General features: G+C 39.8%; 1 protein-coding gene and 1 long non-coding RNA gene across 51 annotated transcripts in view; one reads left to right on the top strand and one right to left on the bottom strand.

The window, feature by feature from the left end:
- The window catches only part of RIMS1 (regulating synaptic membrane exocytosis 1), a 224,282-nt gene that overhangs the window by 182,748 nt on the left and 21,432 nt on the right, over window positions 1-20,102 (top strand). For 23 of the 50 annotated variants that reach the window (XM_083431403.1, XM_083431358.1, XM_083431399.1 and 20 more), the window contains 3 exons: window positions 3,377-3,543; window positions 7,661-7,804; window positions 17,645-17,880. The exons of 12 other annotated variants lie outside the window; for them this stretch is intronic. In XM_083431403.1, coding sequence (XP_083287529.1) covers window positions 3,377-3,543; window positions 7,661-7,804; window positions 17,645-17,880 — 547 coding nt within the window. The remainder of the gene's footprint in view (window positions 1-3,376; window positions 3,544-7,660; window positions 7,805-17,644; window positions 17,881-20,102) is intronic. 15 more of the 50 variants (XM_083431368.1, XM_083431384.1, XM_083431400.1 and 12 more) reach the window with 1 other exon arrangement.
- LOC310673461 overlaps window positions 17,894-20,102 on the bottom strand; it is a 46,450-nt gene continuing 44,241 nt past the window's right edge. The window contains exon 4 of the long non-coding RNA XR_014509038.1: window positions 17,894-19,041. This is a non-coding gene — a long non-coding RNA (uncharacterized lncRNA). The remainder of the gene's footprint in view (window positions 19,042-20,102) is intronic.

Here is a 20,102-nt window from a genome sequence, read left to right as displayed (position 1 = left end):
ATTCAGTTTTTACAGTGCATCAGAAGCTCCTGAAACAGTTGTCTTGCTACAGTTGTCTTTAGTCCTATGTAATGGGAGCTGTAGAATCACCCCAGAGGGGCTTTTTGACTTCACAGGAAAGTGGCAAGAGTTATTTGCATATTTGTGTTTGATGTTTTTCTCTTAGGTAGATATTTGGTATAATTGGAATAACTGGAATAAGTGTCTTGTCTCTTGAAGATACAGAGCAAGTCTTGGAATGGTTGATCTGATTTATAAGTGTTTACTAGATTATTAAATTTACGATTTCAGTGTTCATGGGGGTTTTTCTTTTGTTTTTTAAAGAAAAGCAAGCCTACCAATGAAATGTGGCAATTCTTTAATCAGAACAGCAGAGAGGAGCAAGATGAGAGGGTGGAATCTTTGAGAGACATTGTCCCAGTATGGTTACTACTGTTTCTGCAGCTGCTCCCTGTACTAGATTAGGTTGTATGCAAAACTACATCTAACATGGACTGTAGTTTGCCTTGATTGCTAGGCTTGCATTCCTTCTTCTGTAGAGTAGAAATAACAGACTTCTCAGGCAGATTCCAGGTTCTATATTAGTCATGTTTGAGGTACGCCAGTGTGTGACTGCACCAGACATGGTCATTTCCATGTATGGCCCAATTAAAGCTGCCAAACTGCAAACATGATTTTTAGATAAAGTATAGAGAACCTAAGTCAAATAGAATAGCTTGAAGGATCTGAAGGTGTTTGGAACACACTGAACATGGTACCTTCCAGATGTTTTGGAGTACAGCTCCCTGACCATTAGCCAGGTCGGCTGGGGCTGATGGGAGCTGGGGTACAAAACATCTGAGGAGATTATGTTTGCTACTCTGAACCAGTGAGAGGGCTTGTTGAAAGTTGGATATTTTTGTTTGGAAATAATGAAACTGCATGCACAATAATGGTATGCGTCTCCAGCTTGCAGCTAGTGCAAAAGTTAAGTTGTGCTACCTACTAGGAGGGCTGCACCAGATTTTCAACCCTGAAAAAATCCAAGCTGAAAAGGTTGGGAGGGGTTGTAAAGGGCCCTCCCATGAAAGACCCCCCCCCCACTAGCCAACCAGGGATCATAGAGTGTGGAAGATAACATCAAGACACTACATAGCCAATCAAATTTTGCTTGCAATATCATTACTGAGGGCAAGCAAAACAACAGTTACCTTACTGGGAGGAATTCAGTATATCCTTGCATTGCCAAAGCAAATGTTTTCTGTTCTCCTGCACTCTGAGGATACTTTAATTGCCTCTCACAGTATAATGCCACAAAATGGAGCAACATCTAGTTGCCTTGATAATTCTGGAGCACTGGATGAAGTTCTCCCTGTGTGCATATTTACTCCAAAACGATTGCCAAAAGAGAGTCCCTTTTCACAGGCGCTTGGATACGTTATGAAAAGGTGTTCCCCATTTTAGTTTAGGCTTAGATTGGAGACTTTAAACAGTGGAACCCTGGGTTCATTCTGAAATCTGTCGGGGACATAATGAGGCTGATCTTAATTATATCTGCATAATGGTTCTTGCACTCCATTATAAGCTGGAGATTTTTGGGGAAGCAACATTTTAAAATATACGACAGGGTGGAGAACTTTTTGTACTATGCTTTCTCACTGCTCCGATATATTTGTATTTAGTGGGCTGGGTATTATTTATGTTATTACTGCTGTATTTAATATTTGTGATGCTTTCTATGCACATATGTACATTGTCCCATAATCTTTTGGCTACAGCGGTTGGGCTAGTGAGGAGAGAGGTCAACCATGAGCCCCAGGCTTGGATGTTATGCTAAGCCAAACCTTGATTTAGTTCAGCACAGTACAGGAGTTTTAAAAGACCAGGAAGGAACAATGTGCGAGCTCGTCTTTGGGAGTCCACACCTTTGTTTAACTTACCATAGCCATTGTTAAGATTTTTGTTGCATAGCTTATGAGATAAGTTCAACAAAAGGGGGGGGGGGACCTGATATACAAAATAACAAAAGACATCTATGAGCATATGAAAGCTTATTACATCTAAATATTTCCAGTACATTTCAACTCAAGAGAATACTCTTTGAACAGGTTGCTTCAGTTTTCAAATGTGGCTGGCTATTATAATTTTAGGGCTAAAATCCTAAGTTGTGCAGTAGATGCTATCAGCTTTACCTCATACCTTAACTTTATACTTAAAAATCTGTGCATCTTTCCCAAGTATTAGCTGTAGTCTATTTTGTAGGTATGTGTGTTCATGTCTTACTGAAATCCATGCAATTCCCACTGGTTTCAGTACATGAATGTGCACAGCTATGTGTTAATAGCCGCCATTGTTAACAATGCTGACACTGCCATTATACTTATTTATTTAATTAGGTTATTTACCTAATTTATTAACTTTACGTTACCGCAAAGCTCCTCCCAGAGTTGTGGGTATCCAGGCATGCTAAATGTCTGCCTAGAAGCTTCTTTATGGGGTGTAAACATAAAGCAGATGTCATCAGCACTTATCAACCTCTCAGTTTTATATCTTCAATTAATATAGCCTTTGAAGTTGTCAACACACTAAAATGCTACTGTTGTCAACAGAATTTTTTTTAAAAAAAAAATAATAATGCCACCAGGCCAATGCTGAAAACGAGAATGGTAATATCATCTTATGAGACTCCTTGGCACAATGCTACCCAGTAGTTGGTTTCTTGTTTATTCATAGCAACTTTAGAGAGCCTTCAGTAAGCTGGGGCCCTCAATGACTTGGACTACAACTCAGCTAGCATAGCCATGATGGGACTGGTGGGAATTGTAGTCCAAAGAAGCTGGAGCACATCAGGTTTGGGAAGGCTGGTACAGAACTACTTAGAACTGAAAGCATTTATAAGCGAGGCCATTTATTATTATTATTATTATTATTTTTGAGGAAAACTGCCCCCTGAGCCATTTGTTATATTTGACTTCTGAGAACTCCCTGCCAGTGGTGTGGAGCTTCATGCTCTGGCACCGGGGGGCGGAGAGCAGGCAGGGGCGGGGCTGGCGCGCGTCCTGGGGGTGTAGTGCGCATCCTGGGGGTGTGGCATGTTGCCCGCAGGGGTGTGGCGCCCAGCGCTGGCGGTGGAACAGCCGCAATGGCACCCCACCGGGATCGCTTCTGGGGGCGGTACGCTCCCCCCGCACTCCTCTTCCTCTGCCAGTGTTCCCTGTACTGGTCTGGCAAAATAACATGTTGTTCTTTTGGGGGTTTCTTTCAATAATAATAATAATAATAGAAATTTTCTGGAGTTTACCAGTGTCACAATGATATAATGATTTGTAGCATCATGAAGCTTTCCCTCCCTCACACTGTGTCAAGAGAACTCACACTTTCTCTTTTAACTCTTTAGTATAACATACAAGCAGATCAGTACAGAAGTTGTGATAACGTCTCTGCCAAATCATCAGATAGTGATGTCAGTGATGTGTCAGCCATTTCCCGTGCCAGCAGTGCCTCACGTCTCAGCAGCACAAGCTTTATGTCAGAGCAATCAGAGCGCCCAAGGGGCAGAATCAGGTGAGTTTGCAATGTAGACATATATAGATATTTCAAATAGTCGATTCTTTACACGCATATACAAAAAACAATTGCTAGTTGCAAGGGGGGGGCGGAGGAAAAAAGGAAACTCAAACTTTGGATTATGACTGCTGAAGCAGCAAAACAAAATCTGAGCAGCTATCAATAGTGGGTCAGCTTGAAACCCAGAACTTTAACAGAATCATTTATTGCAAAGCCATAGTCATACAATCATTTATTATGAAGAGGAAATTAAATACTGTTGGGTACAGGAGCTTGCAGTCTCAAAGGCTTTATGAAACCAAGGCTGCAAGCCAAAACCACACTTTACCGGGGAGTAAGCCCCATTGAATTCAATGGACTTCACCTCTGAACTGATATGGAAATCAGAGTTTCAGGAATGCTTTTGAAATATCAACATTTTCTTTGAAAGGCATTCCATATATTTCATTAAAATTTCAAGCCTTTCCTCATAACATAATCAACGGGGCCCTATAGTCCCACAAGGCAAGATTTTTGTTTGTTTGTTTGCTTTTTGTATTGCAGCCAGTTAACCCTATGGAATGTTTGTGCACCTGCAGTACGAACTTCTTAGATAGTGCCCTTTTCTTGATGTGTCTTTGTAGACCTTCAAATCTAACCATGGTTGCATGGGACCCGTTTTCCTGTGAGTGGCTGCCATGTGGTTGAAGTAGTGCTTAAATGATCCAACCGCACTAGCAGAGAGTCGGTGGGGTGGGTCTTCTCCTCACCTCCTCCCAGCAGGGGGCTGCACACTTGAATTCTCTATGTGAGGCTGTTTCTTTCAAACATCATCCCATCCACACAGGAGCCAGACATGGAAAAAAGAATGTCCTACGTGACCAGGGTAACATTTAAAGGTGTCCTAAGCTGTCTTCCTTTTTGTGCTCCCATAGTAGTGATTGAAAAGGTTGGATTGAACAGAAGCAATGTATTGAGTTGCCTGGGATCCTGCAACAGTCATATTTGTAGAATAATAGTTGCAACAAGTATACATTTTATTCTGCATGCCATATGTTTGCCACTGCTTTGTGTTTTTTTCTACAATTGAGTGGTATATAATTTTTTATGAAATAAATAAATAAAATATTGTAGGGTCAAAATCCTTTTGCTGTGTTACTGCCTAGTTCCTCTGTCATTTTAGGAGCATCATAAGTTCAGGTTAACATGTTTTTGTTTTGCTTTTAACATGAAGCTAAATGTTTTGTTGTTATTACAAAATATATTGTCATCACTCCAACATTTATTCAACATTAATTAAGATTGTGGCCTTCTATCTCCTAGCTTTACCAGCTTCTCAGAGATTTTCCAGGTAGCAGCAATTGCAGATCATTATCTCAGAACATATTGAAAGCATTCCAAAAAAAATCCCACCCTCTGGCTCTTTTTAATGACAAAATGGTCTTTGGTTTTTCTTTTTGGGGGGATCAGGTGGGAGTAGAGACTGAATGTTACCTGAGAACTTGAGCAATCTGATGGGATAGGCTGGAATCCCATCTCTGACAAAAGTTGACCAGTTGGCTCAGTTCTTAGATTTGCAGCATGATCTGGCCATGCCTTCCACTTTAGCTGCAATGAGTTTATTTAAAAGACAGAGCTCTGTCATCCCCAAATTTAAGCCAGTATCAAAGTTTCTTCTTTATTTAGGGTTTCAATGTCCAACATGCCCATTATTTCCAAGCCTGCATTATAGCACAGCTTTAAGTTAGTATTAATGAATAACATATTGTCCAACACCAAGCAACCTAGGCGTGATGGGGACTACAACTCCCATCATCCCTAACCATTGGCCATGCTGGCTGAGGCTGATTAAAGTCATAGTCCAAAACATCTAGAGCGTACCATGTTGGGAAGGGCTGTCCTATGCCTTTGAGCTAACAGCTCCTGCAGTATCACTGCCATGGAGTGAATGATGGGAGGCGATAGCAGTTTACTGAAAGCTTGCATCTTTCCCTCCCCCCCTTCGTGAGCTGTCCCAAAACTCATTTTAGAGGGCAGGTATATAAATATGGGATGCGGGTGGCACTGTGGGTTAAACCACAGAGCCTAGGACTTGCCAATCAGAAGGTCTGCAGTTCGAATCCCTGCAACAGGATGAGCTCCTGTTGCTCACTCCCTGCTCCTGCCAACCTAGCAGTTCAAAAGCACGTCAAAGTGCAAGTAGATAAATAGGTAGCGCTCCAGCGGGAAGGTAAACGGTGTTTCTGTGCGCTGCTCTGGTTCACCAGAAGTGGCTTAGTCATGCTGGCCACATGACCCGGAAGCTGTACGCTGGCTCCCTCGGCCAATAAAGCGAGATGAGCACCGCAACCCCAGAGTCGGCCACGACTGGACCTAATGGTCAGGGGTCCGTTTACCTTTATATAAATATGGAAAAAATAAATAAATCTGATGACCTCTAGGTTTCAGCAACATTAGAGAAGCTCAGCAAGTAGGTAGAGACAACATGCAAATTTTGGTAACTGCAAGGTACAGGTAGCACTTGGGTCTCCAGCAAGGGGCAATGGCTATAGGTAACCTGTCTTTGTGTGTTCCACTGGGGAAGGGAAGCAAAGAGACTATTTTCCTTCCACAACTACCTTCTGCCTCAAATTTGGGGAGGGACTCTTGGTAGAGCTGAGCCGAATTTTCATGAGTTTAGATTTTCCTGTTAAAATGTACATGCCTGGTGACAGTGCTCAAACAGCTGAGAAAATTGCATTGAGTTATATAGCAGTACGTTAGCGTACATATTGTAACTGATATGACTTTAGCAGGTACTAGATAGATAAGGCCAACCATCTCCCAGTCTGTCTTTTCCTTATAGCAGTGATCCATCCATTCGGTTGCAGCAGCCTGTTGATTTAGGATGGTCCATAAACCTGTTCAATGCAGTGGTGCTATGCAGCCAAGCTAGTTCCTCAGGTGCTTCACCCCATCAATTTTTATAAATGATAGCAGCCTATTTCCCTGAAGTCTGCATCTCGCTTACTTCAGAGCACAGAAGCATAGGATACTGCATTATATGGAAGCAGACCAGTGGTCCTCAGTATTGTGTATACTGATTGACAATCACTCCAGGTTTTCAGGCAGCAGCCTAACCTGAATATTCGGGGGGTTGAACCTGGAAACTTCAGTATTCCAGGCAGATGTTCTGCCATTGAGCTAAGGCCCTTCCCTCACACACTAAGGTTTCGTATGCATCAATCATGTGAAAGTGGAGTGTAATTCATAGCCTGGGACTACTTAAGTGATTATAAGATCAAAGGGTATATTTCGTTCCTTTTTAGAAACCTAATAAAAGTGTTATAGAGTTTACTTGCAGTATTCTTCTTCAGGATAGGAAATAGGTTGAATAAGTCTTGAATATAAGTTATAATACAGAATGGACATTTCACTTTTCCCTGCTTTATTTTTTTTAAAAAAATAGAACATTTTGCATATTTAATTACTTCTCAAGGTTTTTACATTTTATTCAAGAAATATGTGACTCACAGAAAAACATTTTAAAACAATAGTCCTGCAAAGATCAGGCATTCATTATTTTTACTGAGTTATAATTTTAAAATGGTTTTAGTTAATGAATTCCTAGCAGACTCATCTAACTTTGCAATCTCAAAAGTTCATATCTGTAAGGACAGCAAAGTTAACACAGCTGATAGTGAGCTGTTAACTTAAAAAAAAGATTTAAAAACACATACAAAGCAATCAGTAGCTTTAGATTTGTGATTCTTGGTCTGCTTCTGAGAAATGTAAGCACTTTTGAATTGTCCCTGTTCAACAGGACAGGTTGAATGGCTTAATTGAAAGGTTCTTGTTCAGTTACCATAATTGTTAAAGGTGAAGAACATTGCACGGCAATAATAGATCAGTTCTCATAGAATGAAACCCTGAAACAGAAAATAATTGCCTTCTTAGAATTAGCCAGCTGGGGTCTATGCATTTGGTTTTGTTTGTTTTTTAAAATCCAAAGTTGGTTGTTTCTTTTTTTCTTGCTTGCTTTGTAGTGCTCTAAAATCATGTGTGAATGTAGAGCTAGTGCCTGCAGTTCCTTATTTTTATTTTGAGTTATTTACATTTTAATTTTGCATGCCTGCATGTTTTGACTATGGAAAAGGTCAAAGTCCTTAGAGAGCTGCAAAAGTGATGGCAAAAAAGAAAGAAGGATATCATGGGAATTAGATGGCGAGACGGGGCACAGAGGAAAAAAAATGAATATGGAAGAAAAGAAAAGGAGAAGGCATACTGTTGCTGATGTGAGGTAAAAGTTAGCTTCCTTCCCTTGTATATTTATTCCCACAATCCTCGTCCTTGCTATTTTAATTATAGGAGTATTTAATACTTTAGGAGTATTTAATACTTTAGATGTCCTAGCCTATGACGTGCTTGGTTATTATCTCAAATAAGAGCAAGGAGAAGAGATCTTCATTGTGTGATGTGTCCTGGTTTTCCTCCTGGTCAACAATTTTGAATTCATAGTGGTCACTTTCAGTTACAATTACATTTAGGTATCCTAAATTTCAGGGGGGAATTCTACTAGGTCATAAGAGACAAAAACGTAAGTCTTATCCACACAGAATAGTTAGCTGCCCTTTCACTATTCCATCTATATTGTTTTGCAAGTGTCATTCCCACACTTTTGCTTAATAAAAAGTATAATCTGAACTACTTTGGAAAGTAAAGCTATGTTAATATACGCTTTTGTAGCAATTGAAATGAATGTTAATTTTTCTTGAGCTCAAATAGTAGCAGCTAATCATTTTGCCCTTATCCTTCCTGTGGTCCACTGAGTTTATTCAGATGATCCTTTTGCTCACCTCATGTTTTGCCTTTGGGAGTTATAGTGCAATTGATTCCTGCAGAACTGTATTACTATTTTTTGAAAAGGTCCTTTCTCTTTCCTTCAAACACCATCTTATAATGGGAAAATTCAGAAGTAACTGATTCCAGGCCAGTGAAGCAAGCCCCACACAGTGAAGATTGCAATCCTATGATACAACAAGGCTGGTATTGGTGTCACTTGGATTAAGAGGGACAGAAGAAAGTTCATTGCATGAGGCAAATTAAAAGTAAAACACATTCAGCTTCCATCTTTTGATTTGGCAAGTTCTTTGAGCCCAATGCCCTGATGCTCCTGGCATCTAGTGTATAATCTTCCTCTCACTTGTTCTCTCCCCCTCCCCCTTTCCTAGAATGGTGGTGGGTTTTTTCCATTCCTTATTGTTATATAAACAGGGCCTGTAAAAAACAACAACACCCAGTGCATTAATGGACAGTGACAGTGTTTGCATTCAGTTTAGTGGTGAAGTGGGTACTTTAAAGTCAGCACACAGCAGCAGCAGCCTTAGTACTTGAGGCTGTAACCCTGCACCCAGTTTCCTAGGAGTAAGACCTACTGAACTAAGTGAAACTTACTTCTGAGTAGACAAGTTTAGGACTGCACTGTAAGGTGATGCTTCTCTATCTTTTCACCAGGTGACTGATTTTAGAGAATAGATCTTATTGCAAGGATACAGATGAGCTGGTTCAGAAATTAAGTTCGTATTTCTTTTATGAATGATCCCAGGCTATTTCCTTGCATGTACACACATAATTTGCAACATGGCTGGTTGGGATTAATGACCAGCATCAGATACTGTGACGGTGACTAGGAAAAATGCTAGAATTCCATTGCATTCTTAAAAAAAAAAATACTAGAAAATTATGAGTACAGACTTGTGAGGCCCTGGCACAGTTTGCAGGAGAGAGAGGGCGGAGATGTACCGTATTTTTTGCACCATAACACTCACTTTTTTCCTCCTAGAAAGTAAGGGGAAATGTCTGTGTGTGTTATGGAGGGAATGCCTACGGGTGGCATGCCTACGGATTTTCCTCCTCTAAAAACTATGTGCGTGCTATGGTCGGGTGCATGTTATAGAGCGAAAAATACGGTAATCTGATAACTACCCTCTTAGAAAGGGGTAGCTTTGGGCCCTAGGCTGGGTGAAACCTAGGACTCAGCTATGCAGCTGCAAATAAAATGTTTTAAGTGTGTTATAAAGTGCATTATACAAATATGACACTGGATGGCAATGGTGAGTTATGGCAAATCCAATATATTTTTCAAAACATTTTTTAAAAATGCATTTTTACAGCTTTTTAAATATGTTTCTAGATTCCACCCTGGTAGCAAATCTCTGGCTTTCTTTCAGCCTAACTGCCAGCCCCAGTAGCAGGGGGCTTTCACCTGTACACCCATTGTGACTTCCCACCCCTTTTAAGCCAAACACAATTTTTCTGCACACTTTGGTGGTCCTGGATGATCTTTTTCCCCATTTCTTTGCCCAGTGCGTTTACATGCAGGATAACTCATTTGGAAACTTGAGTACTTCGTGCTCTTTATCCTGTTTGGAAACTGAAGACATGAAAACAGCTCAGAAATGCAGCATCCTTCTACAGGCATTTTGCTGCTGCCCAAGTTTTGTTCTTCTGAAAACTAAACAAAGGAATGCTTAGGGTAATTTACTTTTGCGTTCACCTTCTGTTTAAGGTCAGCAAGAGAATTTGCAGTGGTTGTCGCCTAGATGTTCAGGCTTGCTTTTGAGACATAAAAGGATGACTTAGCTCTGGTTATCACAAAGCATGTGTCTGGCAGGCTACAGATTTTTCCATGGCTCATCATTAAATTCTGCCTTTGCATCTCATTAGAGTCGTGCATAAATTGGGATTTTACTATGCACTCTTTCTTACTAACAAGGAACTGTTAACGTTTCCCATATTACAGACGTTTCTTTTGCCTCATATTCATACAAATGGATTTTCCCCACCAGTAATTAAAGCGGAAAGTGCGTTTCTAAAATCACTACAATGTGTAGTTTAAATAGTACTCACTATCTAGAGATGATTGCAGAAGCATTTTGCGGAGGGGAGAGGGGAGACACTATTTTAGCTTTCCAGCAGGTGGGTCACTGTTGCTTAATGGGATGGAGAGAGGCGAGGCAAGGCGATGAGGAGGCTGGCCCAGTGCAAAGGCAACAGTGGAGCCAATCTGGTACTCCTGTTGATACGTACAACCAAAAACCATAATAACAATAATAACACAAATTAACAACACAAATTTATATACAGTAATATCCCTATGCCTACTCCTTGTTTATCACCACTCTCTCCCCCCTCTATTTCCCACTGTTATCCTCCTTGTCACTTACATACTCATTCCAAATTTCTTCGTATTTATCCATTCTTATTTTGCGTTGACAAGCAATTCTTTCGTATGTAGTTAACCTGTCCATATTATCAATCCATATGCTCAGTGGAATCTTTTTGCCCAAAGATAAGTTGTGAGAAGTGGGTAGTTTGCAGGGCCATGGAGGACTGTTCTGCCCACAGCAAACTTTGCATGAGGCTCCTTGTCTGTGTTGAGTGCCTCTGCTCAGACACTTACGATACCATTAACTATCAGTCAACAATACATTGCAGGAGATTGCATCTAGTAAGATGACCCTTGGGATCCCTTTTAACTCTACAAATTATATGATTCCACATGTGAAGCCAACAATTTCATCATCATCATCATCATCATCATCATCATCATCATCATATTGTCTTATGAGCAGCAGGTTGCTTATCATCATTTGGCATCTGCCATGTTCATTACCGTGAATATAGGTCACCAGCTCAGAATATGCCATACGTATTTGGTACACTGGTCCATGGTGCTGATCTCAAGTTGCTCACAACGTCCCTAGACAACAAGACTGAGCACCTACTAATGAGAAGATTTTATTATTAGATACCCAACACTTGAATTGTTAGAGTTGTACACATGAATGCAATGGCAAGTGTTGGAATCAACAGACGGCAAGCTTTTGTGAATCATATCACATTTCGTCTACTGAAGCATTCAGTTTGGTTTTACATCATAGTTACATTCTAAGACAATGCATGTTTACTCAGAAATAGCTTCTGCTGACTTGAATGGGGCTTATCACCAAGCATATTTGCAGAGAACCGCAACCTTGCCTGGCTGATTATTTGTCCTAGCTCCAGAGTTTTTGTACTGCTGACAGAATGGCCAACAGTAGATGATCTGAGGTCGCACTTCAGTGTGGCACACTTTGAATAACAGTGGGTAGTTTATTTTTAGAAATATGATGTTCCTCATTAAAGGGAAGTGATTATCTTTTCCTTTAGTCCAGGAGTGCTACATGCTCTCAAGTTATTAGCATTCATGAGCAATCTCCTTGTAAAGAACTCCATAGGGGCTCAGAATTAGTATGTGATTCTGTATTTGACAGAGAAGGCAGAAGCATTCCAACTAGCTGTGTCACAAGTCAGTGTGAGTCTGCCTAAAGACTAGAGTCATTAAACGCTATATATTGACAGCAAGGAAGATCCTGGATTATTAAGATGCTGTTGATTCCTTACTATTTGGAATAGGAATAGCCTGCTACTGAACACTCAGTAATTGGAATTGGAATAGCCTTGCTAAAAGATGAACACTCCTGAAAAAGCGCACTAAAATTTACTATTTCAGAGGCGATTGTGACTACCTTGATTACGGAGTAAGATGTATTTTCATAGAGTACATAGGTGAGTTTCTGTAGAAAGTAGCTGATAAGTATCTGTGAAATTGCTTAATTACATTTACTTTCAGTTTTGTGATCATTTTACGTATAACTCCACAGAGTCAAAAAATGGTTACAAACTATGACATTAATTAAATCAAATTAATGCAATCATCAATATGATTATGCTTGTGTATATGTGTGTATGATTGACCTTCATTTCTAAATGTGACCTTGATAATTTCAAAATGATTTAATTATATTGTTTTTGCATGTTGCCTAATTTAAATACCATTTAATGATTAGATACCTTTTAATTTCTTCCAGTTAATTGGGTTCACACTACTGAAGTGAAGCATTAAGAAAATGGTAGTGACGTTTAACTAGAAAAATCAGTGCTTTCATATAAAATCTTGGCATCTAGGATCCAAAACAGCGTGGGGTGGGGATTTCATCTTTTCTGTCTAATGGCAGCCCCTCTGCACTCCCTGAAAAGCCTCCAGGGAATTTTTGAAACCTTGGATTATTAAATCATTAGTCCAGGGAACTGTGGATTAGAGAAGGGAATATAGAATTTTTTCCTTGTGTGAAAACTCACCTGCGGAAAATACAACTGGATTTGGGCGTGTGTCTTTTGCTGAGAAGGACATGGCCTGCAAGCAGGACAAAAATCCATGTGTCAGAATTCAAAGATCTATTTTAGACTGTTTCAAGGGCTTGGGCCTTCCCAGTGGGAGTTTTTATCTTTCATTTTTGAACTTCAGATGCCCATAATATTTCACAAACAACTTTCAAGAGTCTTCTGATTTTCAGTCATTTGCAGTGTGGCATGAGAGGCTGCTTTAGAAAGTTTCAAGAAACAAAACCCAATTCTAATGCAGAGAACTAGTTTAAGTAGGCACAAGGGATTATATATAACCAACAGCACTGTCATCTCTTTTTCTTGGAATGACAGGTTCCTATGACATATCAAAACTTTATTTTAAAAATCCATCTTTTCAAAAATGGCTCCTGGGATCCTGGGAAATGTAGTTTCCCAGGGCACCTTACTATGATCATTGTAACCTTGGTGTGCTACATGTGTCAGGAGTCCTTGTGCTTATATGTCATCCCTCCCAAAACAATAACACCTCTATGGAGCTGTGATGTATACCCGTGTTCTTTGTGGGCAACATCTTCATGTTCTCCTTGAATGAGGATTTTTTTTTTCTGTTAATTGTCATCTCAGTGGTTTTCGTTTCAAAATAAATCACTACAGTTGAAATTATACTGGAATAAAACAGCATGAAGTAACATTATTTCTTCAGAATCATCTAATTTTACCTGCAGTCCATCAATAATGACAGCTCTGTATCCCTATTTATTTCAAGATTTCACAGCATGTCCACATAAGCCAATTTTGCCTGATACACATATTTTTTTAGAAACAATATAAAATATAATATAAACAATATAAATTTGATATGTCATAGGAATCTGCCATTCCAAGAAAAAGAGATTTCCCCTATTACAATTATTTTATGTTGTTACATTTATATATATTTAGATGTATTTTATGTTGTTACATTTATATAAAGTGTATTTATATATACACTTTGAATTGAGCGGAATTTATAATTGGCAAGATGCAGGCCGTCCCATTCCATTTATTTACAAAATTAAGGTTGCAGTCCTATACACCTGTAGGATTAAGCCATACTGATCTTGGTAAGGCCTTCTTATGGGCAGATATATGCGGTACTAATGGCTATAGATGTTGGATGTTCTGATCCTTTATAATTTCATCTAGTAGAATTATCCCTTTGGCAAATGGGACAGTTCCTTGGGGTGTTCAGATTTATGTAAGCAAGATGAAATAAGATGTTCTTGATGAAACTGTCCTTGGTTTCAAACAGTCATTTCATTAGAGAAATAAAATGACATTGTCATTGCCATTGGTAGTGGTTGCATACTAATTTTGTTTACTTACTGAGAAATCTAGGAGAGATATGAGGGGTGGGGGTTAAGGCTAGATAATATTTCAGAGCTGTACAGTTGTTTTCAGGAAGTTCACATACCAGTTAAATGAAGGAATCTGGACATTAAACTGATTATTTCATCCCCTCCAAGCTAATTCTGCTTATCCCAGCAATACTTCTCAAGATAAGTGTGCTTCGAATAGCACCCTGTATTTTGGCTTAAGCAAGAGGCGCAGCTGTGTGATCAGCAGACAGATGTTTGTTGCCTTTGTGTGACCTCACACTGCAGCCCTATCATACACACTTTAAATGGGTTGGATGAAGAAGCTGGTTTCCTGAGGTCCGCTGCAGTTGAGACCCAAGGAAACACTGAACAAGTAAGCAGACTTTTCCATCTTCCTGCCAAGAATGTGTGAAACAACTCAGTAGCAGTTTCATGAATGCTTGAGTCCCACAGAAATGACACCACAGTGTCAAAAACATAATTCAGCATTGAATTCAACAGTCTGTGGGGTCTTGATCTGCCTGCCATTCTGATTCAGCCCAAGCCCTGCAATCACAGTGCGTAACCACTAACTCACCTTGGTGAAATACGAGATGTTGGGAAGCTCATTGATGCTGAACCCAGACAAGAGAGCTGTGGTGATAATTGGCAGCTACTGTGGCATCAAAGGGATAGAGACATCCATAAGAGGGGATATTTCAGCCCTCCCTGATGCTTCAGGTGTGCAGCCTCAAACTAATTTTTGATTCATTGCTGTACCTGGAAGCTGTTTCCTATGGTTAATAGTCTCACTTTTCACTAGCTGTCTGGCGAAAAGGCTGCAATCGTTTTTGTTTCAGCCAGACTTAGTACCCATCATTCATGTGTCTTTCTAACCTCAAGGCCAGATTATTGTAACACATTTTATGTGGCAACTCTTCCTCTAGATGGAGATGAGTCTCTAGGACACTTCACTTCAGTGTTGCAGCATTAAAAAGTGTTTTGCTTTGGCCAAACCCCTGCATAACCTACAGAGTAAACGCCTCACAGCCCATTTGTCATCTGCAAATGTTCTTTTGACTGTACCATCTGATTGGCCTGGTATGTTTCTACTATAAAGCGAGACATATTCATAGTGACTGCCCCACAGCTCTTAGGCTTCCTGCTTGCCAGAGCTTAAACACGAACATGTTCTTTGAGTGCTGTAAGCCATGTTAATTGTGGGTTCTCATTTAATAGGCAGAGTTATGCAGATGGGGCATAGCGAATCCTGACCCTGTATCTGAGTGTTTTAATAAGCAATTTGCAAACAATTCTATATACTAATGCCAATTCAGGTTTCCCCATGCTCAGACTTGTATAGCTAAAATTACACGATCCATGCACAAGGGAGAGATATCAGCAAAAATATCTGCAAGAGAAATCTTATCAGCCAAGAAGAGTGATGGTTGATTGAACATCTTCATAATAACTCAGTGGAATGGAATGTTGAAAGGCTAAGAAGGAACAACTTGGGGGGAGGAATAGAAAGGCTACAGAGGAAATGTCTGGAAGGGTCACTTCTTGATTCAACCAGTTTTAAAATGTCCCCAGGGGTAGAAGTGGGAGCTACCCATAGAAATCAATGGAGAAATGCAGGAGTTTAATGTTACTGGGTTGGGCACCAGTGTGTCAACTCTGCCCCCTAAGAAAATCAAAAGGTAGTGGCAAAGAGAAGAATTCATGCTCTTTCTAATTCATTTATTTTGTGTGAATCATATGCACACACAAACCCAATGCTAATTCCAAAGTAGCTGCACTTCACTGTCCGATATTGAAGGCTGGAAGAGGCTGTGACTAAAAGAGAGTAGCTGAAGGCAGCCTTGCAGTGTAGTTCACACAGAATACTGCAGGTCAATCTCTGTTTGGTAAACCAGAGCCCTGCAATGTGGTCCAGAGATCTTGCCATCTCCTATTGCAGGCTGAAGATTATGTTGAGGTTGAGATAGAAACTTATAACAATCCTCTGCTGGCATCCATTGCTTTTGTTCCCACATTGTGTGTTGGGCTCAGAGAATAGCAATTACTAACCTCACAGTGTAGTTAACTCTCTCACTCCATTCTAAATCATAGTTGCAGCGTCCACGACAGCATCCCCGGGGCTCTGCACCCAGTGTGACCAAACCAGTTGCACTCTCCTAAATTTGCCTCTGGTTAGAGGCCTGTGCTGAAAGAGTTGCTTTCTCTCTGCAGCCCTGCTGTTATAGTTCAGACCAGAGTGAGACTACTTAGATTACCCTTTCAGAGTTCCTTCCAGGCCAAACCGTTGTTGGCATCCATCTGTTTCAAGAGACAGTGGAGTACGCTTCTGAGGGTCAAACCACTGGCAAATCACAACACCTGCTGTGGCTGCAGAGACTGGAAACACATAACTGCTGCCTCCTGCATTGTTTTTGCTGCATTAGCCGCACCAAAATAATGTCCCTGGGACACAAGCTTGGGCAGTGCAGTCAATTTCATGCAGAAGTCATGTGCCATTGACTTGCATACAGATTGCAGTTGCAAATGTTCAGAAACTTCTAAAAAAGCTACCCCCCAAAAAAGCAAATGAAAGAATACCCAAGTAAGAGCAGGAATTCTGGTCTTTAATGCTCACTTCTATTTTGCATATCACTTAGCCACAGGCTCAAGTAGCATGTTTCTCAGGGATACATTTTATTGCAGGGCTCCACTTGTTTTATTTAATTTTGCTTTTGGTGTTATTGCCAGTTTCAAGCTGTAAAGGCGGAATGAATGAGAAATCCAAATAAAATTATCTATACACACGCACATACACTTTGCTTTTGGCATGAGAAATTCTACAGGAAATAAGAACGTATTAATTGTACTCCTGCTGGTTCCCACCAGCCCAGCTATCTTCGGCAAGCTTATGCTATGAAGCACAGAAGCTTTTCTGGGGGGAAAGGAACAACACATAATTTATATATTTAATGATAATTTAATGCAGGTTACTTTTTGTGGTTTTTGTTTTGAAAATCATAAATAGATCAACTAATCCTTTGTAAATAGATCACCATGTGCTGTGAAACCTCAGTTTTTCATCAGAACCATTTACATCAATGAGGAATATTTACCCTGTTGCATTACATTTTATAGCAAGTCTTGTTTTGATCAGAATATATATCGAGTGGGTACATGTCTTTGTTCTTTTATTTTCTATGACCATAAATATATTTTTGTGTAAATCCTAGGAAAGTGATTATTACTTAGATTGCGTTCCAGTATCCTTCATTTTGAATGGGTAAAATTCCATCGACTCTTAAAGCACTAGCAAGTGCACTAGCATTCAAATTCTGTGACCGAACACAGAACAGAGTTAAAATGAGAAGTTGAAAGTCAAACATCAATTTCAATTAGGAACGGGGGGGGGGGGAAGACCCATGAGTTTCAGGAATTTGAATACAGTTGTGTACTTGGGTATCAAATAATTTGAAAGTATACTTAGCAATATTTTATATTGGGGAAGGAGTCAGTTTTACTATGATGTGTTGGGTTTTTTATTATTATTTAAAGATCTTGTTATAAACACAAGCATAATTCAAATGTACATGTATGTTTTTACTTTGTAAATATAGTACGTTTACTCCTAAAATGCAAGGCAGACGGATGGGGACTTCAGGGAGAATCATCACAAAGAGCACAAGTGTGAGTGGAGAGGTGTATAAGCTGGAACATAACGATGGGAGTCAATCAGACACTGCAGTTGGTACGGTTGGAACAGGTGGGAAGAAAAGACGGTCCAGCCTTAGTGCCAAAGTGGTTGCCATGGTATCTCGAAGAAGCAGAAGCACATCCCAGCTTAGCCAAACAGGTGAGTGGAGTATGGACAGTAAGAACGTGGCTCTGTGTACATGTGAAACGAGATTAGTGTTTAGATGTCAAGAAAAAACTGTTTCCAGGTGTGGAAGGCTTTTTGTGTGTGCTATCAGAGAAACACAATAGCAGGGACAGCCAAGGTGGTGCCCTCCAAGGTGTTATTGGACTACACCTGGCCAGCAACACCTGGAGTGCACCTTATTGGCTTCTCCTGTTATGGGATAAATGGGATAAATGTTACAACACTAGGTTCTGTCACCTGCAATCTATAATCATGATCTGAAAGAAGCCAGTCACAACACCTACACAATTTTAAATGCATCATATTGTAATGGGTTAAAGCAGAAAAAGAAAGGTATTGATTTTGAGATTAACTAATGCTGACTCCTTTCTTTATTCCCCCCCCTCTTTAAAACCCTGAAAAATAGGCTTAGTGAAGTGAGTTAATTAGAGTGTAGCATGATGCTACATTACATGCTTTTAATGGCCCTGTTCTTTCTTGTTGCTTTAGAAATCTTAAAAGCCTAATCTCTATAGCCTAAAGCAGAGCTACTAAAGAGGGAATGAAGAGAGATATTGGCTCACAAGTTCTGTTAAAATCAGTGAGGGGGCTTACCCTTTATTCTGACAAGAGCAGGCATCCTTAAATGGCTTTACAAATAAATAGTTGATGTAAGAGTAGATCTCAGTTAGACTTACAACAGTGGTTCCATCTCTTGATCAAGATACTCACAATCTGCAGGTATGTCAGATGTTTCTGATTTGTGTCATCAATTTTTTGTTTTCCCCATTTCATTTTTAAGCACTAATCCACCCACTCCATCACCCTTTCCTGGCATCAGTAGGATTAAATGAAATAAAGTTGTTTAATACTATGCAGTGCCTTATGCACCTGTGATTTTCAAATAAACCTGCCAGATAAATTCTGTGTTTTACCAATCAATAGATTTCATAAGAAACTTCTGAGTTAGTGGTTTGGTATACCAAGAGTCATTTTATTTGGAACACTTAGTGATACTGCAGAATTAGCCCTAGATGATTTGGGACACGGGTTACGTCTTGAAATGCCTTCTTAACTGTGGCGATAGAGGTTAGTAGGAATGTTTCTGTGGCCTGTCCAAAAATTAAGCGTTTCCAGACATGATCATATCTGAACCTGCAAGCAAAGTAAGCCACGTTTCTGCTGTATTGAATTAAGGACTGAGAAGAAAGGCACTGAATTCATGTTCCCAAATATTTGTAGGGACAGAGCCAGGCTTTATCTTGCAAAATGGCTGTTATGTTGAGCTGGCAAAAGGAGGAAGTCTCGCATTAAAGTGCCATCAAGGAATATTTGTATGCTCAAATACTACTACTAATGAGGAAACTGGAGGCTCACCTTAGACGATGGAGTACCCTTGCATATCTCTTATTACCCTAATCCAAAACCTATGCACTTGGATCTCTAGCAAGCCCATATATATTTACACACACACAAACAAATGCTTGCAGCCTAGTTTCTGAAGCAAACGTTTCCATTTCCATTGCTCTTTCTACATTCCCTCACCATGCTAGGCTGGCATATGAAGAATAAAGACATAGTGCTGTTTTAACCTGCACACTTGTGTGTATAAGAATGCATGTTCAACCAAAGTTTTAAACTATATACTGTAACATTTTATAATTATTATAATGATAGAGGTTGTAGTGTGCATAAAAAATCTATTGTATGATACTGGAAACAGGATAATATGTGTCAAGAAAATTCATGCATCTTTAACTGATTTTGGTACACGTTTCAATTTATTGTTGCATTAATAACAATGAAAAATTGCAGTGGAACACATGTTTGGAAGCAAGTTCTGTTGAAACCCACTGAGCTCGCCTGTAAGTGAGTTGGAAATAAGACGGGCAAATGAGCTAAGCACCATCCAGTTTTCCTTCTAAGAAGTCATACTGTTAGCATTATTATAAATAATGTGTTTGTGCTATTTCCTATGGAAAGATCATTTACCCAGGTAATGTTTCATATAGTTTCTCCAGTGAAATAAGAGACCGATTCCCAGTAAAGCTGTACAACTCTTATTTCGCCCTTTGTACATAATGAAGTATTGGTGTGTGTGTGTGTGGTGTGTGTGTGTTTGTAGCCCTGAAGTGACTTCAGAGGGAAGGTTCCTTTCCAGTACAGCTTTAGACTAGATTGTTTTCTTGGATCTTCGTGTCTGGGGTGGGTGGGCG

The sequence above is a fragment of the Podarcis tiliguerta genome (genome assembly GCF_965153285.1).
Source record: "Podarcis tiliguerta genome assembly, chromosome: 3".
NCBI lineage: Eukaryota > Metazoa > Chordata > Lepidosauria > Squamata > Lacertidae > Podarcis > Podarcis tiliguerta.
The sequence above is the reverse complement of the archived record's forward strand: the minus strand, read 5'-3'. Positions and strand labels throughout refer to the sequence as shown.